Consider the following 5711-nt stretch of genomic DNA (forward strand, 5'->3'; position numbering starts at 1 on the left):
AGCGGTGGGCGGTCACCGGGGAGGCGCCACACCGAGCCCGCGGGGCCGTGCCGAGCGGCGCGGGCCGTCCCGTTTCGGTTGGACTTGCGGTTTCTGGTTAACTGTCAGCTTTGTTATGTGCCTGTGAAGTTATAACGTCGGTCAGTGTAACTTCAGCTATATCGATAGAAATGCTGTACCGGAGGAGCGGCATAATTAGAGGGTTTCTACGTCATGGCCGTGATAAATATTGTTCTTTGTGGCAACGGTGATCTGATTTCCCTTATGATTTGTAACAGGCCACTTTGAAGGCAGATTGCATAAACAAACCGTTTGTTCAGAGGTGCCACGATCTCGAGACAGTCATTGAGGAGTTTCCCGCCAAGGTGAGCAGTCGCTGCCTTTTCAGAAACTCACTGCCCGGCATATTTCAGGGGAATTTGCTTTTTTCATGTTACTGTTTTCTTTGTTCCTATTTCTCTTATCAAGAGTTTTGAGGACCCCAGGTGAAACAGTGGGAATCCAGTGTTTTCCAAGAGTTAAAAACCTTTTCTAGTCATTAAAAGATTGGTTTAGTTGACTGCACTTCATTAATACCTTTCAGCCTCAATTTATGAGGAAAACTAGTTTTTAAAATGTGACAAATGCATGCGATGCTGATGAGTATAATTGGAACTTTAGTAGGATCAGAAATCAGGATAGATTTCCTCTAATTGCCATATTATAACACATTCTGTTGAATGGAAGTTCTGCCCAGTGATAATCTGGAAACAGTCATAAATAGCTAGCAGACACTATCTTTGTGCATTCTAGTACGTGCAATAGAGATTGCTCAAGTGAGGAATTGTACACGTTAACTATTTGTGTCTGTTTTCCTTAAAGGAACTACATGGCATCTTCCCATGGCTGGTGGAGAGCATTTTTGGTAGCCTGGATGGCATCATTGTAGGCTGGAATCTTCGCTGTTTGCAAGGAAGAACAAATCCTACTGAATATTCTGTGGCTTTGGATTTCCTTGATCCCGGGTAAACTCATTCATTTCAGCACAGATTAAAAAATGTATGGTGAACAAATAACCAGTGTTTGACCTTTATCCGTTGTGCAAATGTAAGTTCGGAAAAGTGAGACAGGAGAGGGTACTTACCATGGATTTTCTTTCTGATGCTTGTTTGCAGTGGCCCAATGATGAAGCTGGTTTACAAACTCCAAGCAGAAGAGTACAGATATGATTTCCCAGTCTCATATCTTCCAGTGAGTAATTGAAAAATTTGTAAAAAGAGAATGTAGTTGTTGTTGCAGCTATTGGAACTTTGCACGCACCTTATACATATGGTTCAATATAGGCCAAGGTATAGCCTCAGTGCTTCAGGTTTAGAGCATAACCATTTCTTTAAATGGTTGCTAGAGGAGGAGAGTTCCCAGCCATAAACTTTGTAGGAGGTGGTGGTAGCTAGATATTTGTGCTATTCAGCCAAGAAAGCTGCATTGTGATTCTTATCCTGTCCCCAGAGAAAGTCATTTGCTTTATCTGGGTTACCAGTAGTTGCAGGATTGAAAATAGTTTTCCAAGCTTGTCACAGAGCAGTGCCTTCCCTAGCTGCACTTTGTTGCCCATGTGTTTGAAGACTAACTGCTATCCTGGATATGAAGTATGACATTTCAAACAAAAATGTTTATCTGCAGAGTTCTTTCACTATGTTTCTGCCATTGCTACCAGCTACCTGCTATCGAGAAATTGATTCAGATCGTTCTACAGTCTTTAACAAAAGGAAACATCGTTCAAGTATATGGTAATTACTGGTCCACAGCTCAGTTACCCTAACAAAACCATCAGCCATCAGGCAAACACCAGTCTTCTGCTGCTCCCACTCCAATTGGAAAAGTCTTGGTGAAGGCTCTTTTTTTTTTTTTCTTATACTGAATACTCATTTTCAGTGAGAAGTTTGGCAGTTATCTAAAGAGTATGCATTTGCACAAGGAACTACTGCAATGCAGTAAAATCCCACTGAGCTGAATGTAGATACGATCCCAGAATGCTGGAATGCAGCAGAACTTCACTATCTGAAAACATACTCTGCAAGTATGCAGAGTAGCCTGATTAATATTTCATTACTCTGTCTTTCAGGGCCCCGTGAAGGCTTCAATACAAGAGCAAGTCCTACCCGAATGCTCTTTATACCACAACAAAGTCCAGTTTCCTTCATCTGGTGGTTTAGGTTTGAATTTGGCTCTTAGTATCCTTTTAACAGTTGAATATTTAATTCCTTTTAAATGTCTAAACCTGAGAGATTATGAAGCATTTCTGTTGTATATTTATTATGTGTCTATAGTAAATCACTGTCGTGCTGAAGAGTTTGGGCTGATTAGAAATGTTTAGATTCCAGTGAAAAATAAATTTGTCCTCTTCATATAAACCCTTGTGGGGGAATTTCTGGCCTTATTCAAGTCAACAACAAAATTCCCAGTGATTTCAGTAGAGCCTGTATTTCACAATTTTTGTTTTTGTAACTACTCATAGTTTATGTAATATGATAGAAAAAGGGCATGTTAACTTTGCAGCTAGTGTACTCGTTGGAAGCAGTCTAGCTGCAGCTTGCAGTGGTTTCAGTTTGAGATAGTCAAATGTGCTAAGAGAGTAATGCAGACACACCTTGCCACATAGAGACAACTTCAATTCCCAATGTTTGTGTCATTTGGAAAGCAAGAAGGCAAAGCTGAATTTGCTGTTAAGCTCTAGCAAGTTAATTTGGCATTGACAAAACAAAAATTTAATGTCTAGTCAGCATCCCCAGATACCTAACAGCTGTACCTGTTTTTTATTATCTGATCCTTGACTCTGTTCTTCCAGATCCATTTGAATATTACATGTTTTACTTTGCAATTAGTTTGATTACACAGAAGGTAAGTACTTTTTGCGATTTTTCCCTTGAAATAGTATTAGCGTTTCTTCACAATGCTTTAAGAGCCTGCTGAGATGCTGTCCAGCTAAATTAACAGCAGTTTTATCTGTACTTCTAGAATTTGTTACTGCTTTGGTTCAGTTGATGATGTAAGATTGGATAATAAACAAAATACCCACCTTAGATATACCAGTAAGCAGTCTGTCCAACAACATGCCAACACGGAGCAGGCAATGGATTCCAAATGGGTTTCCTACCTCTCTATCCAATAGCACCATTTATACAGTCATAACCACAGCGTTGTACTGTGGTGTCTGGTTATTTTGTTCCTCTTCCTGTTGTTACTTGTGCTATGTAACACTGCACTCTTCTCATATTTGTTTACATTCACTACTACAGCAACAGTTCTCTTCCAGTTAGTTACTTTACCTTTGTTCCAAAGTGTCTTTGTTGTCAATTCACCCTTTATAACCACTGGGTGTCTGCTTATTTATACTGAATGGGTCTGCCTGTGTAGCACACACTCCCTAACAATGGCTTAAAGTAACAGTATATAACTCCAGGTATATCCTGTGTGTCTGTTTCAGAACTCGCCCATCACCCATCATGTCAGCCCTTCCAACAGTGCTTATTTCATCTTGGTAGACACATACCTGAAGTGTTTCCTACCCACAGAAGGAAGTGTCCTTCCTCCACCTTCTTCAAATCCTGGGGGAGCCATCCCTTCCCCGACTCCCAGGTAATGACTATAGCGCCAGAGGCAAATTGTTGGAACAGCACTTACAAAATATGGCTTGTTGGAATGAAATCTCTAACAAGTAGAAAACACCTTTGCTCTTCATGATCTGTATGTACTTATTAGATAATTACAAAAATTAAATAGATTTATGTTCACTTAATTTTACCATAAAGCTTTCATTTGAAAGTCTGAAAGGTAGCTATTATTGGAGCAGAAAAGGCATGTACAAGCAACAAAAAGTCATCAGTTCAGCAACTCCAGTTGTGTTTTGTGCCCTGCAACTAGAGTAGGACAGATACGACTCTACTTGACAGTAGTTTTTACTATCTTCAGATATGTATGGTATGTGGTAAAGATGGCACTGGTGATAACCACTGTTGGAAACTTGCATCTTTCATTAATGTTGCTATAAAGCTGGAGAACTTGGCAGTTGGTCATTTGTTTCAGTTGTGAGGTTGCCATCCTTAAGTGTTTAATGCTCTCATTACATATTTTGCAGTTCTTTGAAATTGCTGTGTCAGGACCATGCCTGTGGCTTTGTTGCAGACTGGTAGTGCTCGTAGGTTTCTTAGTTCATAACTTCCTCATATAAAAAGCCAAGACACACATTAGTAATCAAATCATATAATGAGTGACTGCATTTCAGGTGACTTTTTGCGTGGTAATAGATCAAGCTATTTAACCACAGTTGGAAGGAAGAAGATGAAGGATTTTTGACCACTTACTGAAGTTCTATATATCTATGTAATAACGGCATAAAAACAAATTCACAAAGTTGAAGTGAAAATTCTCCAATACAAGCACCCAGTCCTTTGTTCTTTGTAATGGCTAAGTGTGTGAAGGTCCATGTTTTCAAAACTGGTTTTGCTACTCGAATTTATAAAATGTTATCAATATTAGCAATTTTTATACAAATGTAAAAATACACAGCTGTTGTATTTTATATAACTGCATTTTAAATACATTTCAAATATTGATTTCCGTGGTCTGTTGACCCTTAGCATATACCTAGGAAAATACAGATCAGGTGAATTAGGAATATGGAAGGCAGAGTGAAAGAAAACAAACTGAATAGGAGTAAGTAAAAAACCATGAATTATTGAACATAACATCAGGTCTGTGTAAAGCTGGTTCAACGCAGTATGAATAGTGATGTAGTGTTTGTTTATAGTTAAAGTGACTAGTAATTATAACACATTGCAGAAGTTTGAAATGTGTAATCAACTATGCAGCTTTACTTCTTAAAGACTGTTTTCCAGTTTATAAACCGGTGATTAGAAGCAATGACATATTTCCCTGTACTGAGGCTTACTGACTTCAGTATTTCCATTCATTTGTTTTTAAAGGTCTCCAGCAGTACCTTTCACTTCCTACGGCATGCATCACACCAGCTTGCTGAAACGGCACATTGCCCATCAGCCTTCTGTGAATGCTGACCCAGCTTCCCAGGAGATCTGGAGATCAGAAACGCTGCTTCAGGTAAGTTGGATTTAAGGAAGAAAACACCCCACAACATTTCTTGCTGCTAACTGAGGAATCTCTTCTTTTTAAACCAGAGACAGTTTTTGCTTTAGCTTGTTTTTTTGGAATTGAGCAGTGCAGCTGTTGTTTTCTGTTAGTGAAACAAAGAACCACTGTGAAACTCCTAAGTTTTAATTTAGAAAGGCACTTAGTATCTTTTGTTTTAGACTGCATATTTAACAACTGATGTCAAGCAGTTGAGTATTTTTTTCCAGAAAAGTTTCTAAACCTGATTTTCTTCTCTTTTTTTTTTTTTTTTAATCTTACATCAATTCTGTGCTCTAAGCAAAGGTTAAGCACAGAGAAGTTGGTTCTGTTCACCGTCAAGGGAAGTGAAAGGAGAATCTGGACTTAACAGTTGTTCTGAAACAAGTTCCTACCATCTTGCTGAACTGAATTATTGATGCTTAGCAGGTGCTAACAGTATGGCAACTCAATCATTTGCACTGACATGATGTTAACCTGAAACATCTCTGAATAGGTGCCTGTCTATTTACAAGTACGGCTTAATTTTTCAGATTTTATACTATGGTCTTCCCTTATATCTAGCTTGTGACTGGCAAATCCTGGAT

General features: G+C 38.8%; 1 protein-coding gene across 1 annotated transcript in view; it reads left to right on the forward strand.

Moving 5' to 3' along the window:
• Positions 1–278: 278 nt before the first annotated feature.
• The window catches only part of SMPD4 (sphingomyelin phosphodiesterase 4, neutral membrane (neutral sphingomyelinase-3)), a gene marked incomplete at its 5' end in the record, with an annotated part of 17706 nt that continues 12273 nt past the window's right edge, over positions 279–5711 (forward strand). The window contains 7 exons of the mRNA XM_009585409.1: positions 279–365; positions 862–1004; positions 1155–1230; positions 2105–2213; positions 2828–2880; positions 3467–3618; positions 4965–5097. Of these exons, the coding sequence (XP_009583704.1) occupies positions 279–365; positions 862–1004; positions 1155–1230; positions 2105–2213; positions 2828–2880; positions 3467–3618; positions 4965–5097 (753 nt within the window). The remainder of the gene's footprint in view (positions 366–861; positions 1005–1154; positions 1231–2104; positions 2214–2827; positions 2881–3466; positions 3619–4964; positions 5098–5711) is intronic.

The sequence above is a fragment of the Fulmarus glacialis genome, unplaced genomic scaffold (genome assembly GCF_000690835.1).
Source record: "Fulmarus glacialis isolate BGI_N327 unplaced genomic scaffold, ASM69083v1 scaffold4909, whole genome shotgun sequence".
NCBI classification, from domain to species: Eukaryota; Metazoa; Chordata; class Aves; order Procellariiformes; family Procellariidae; genus Fulmarus; species Fulmarus glacialis.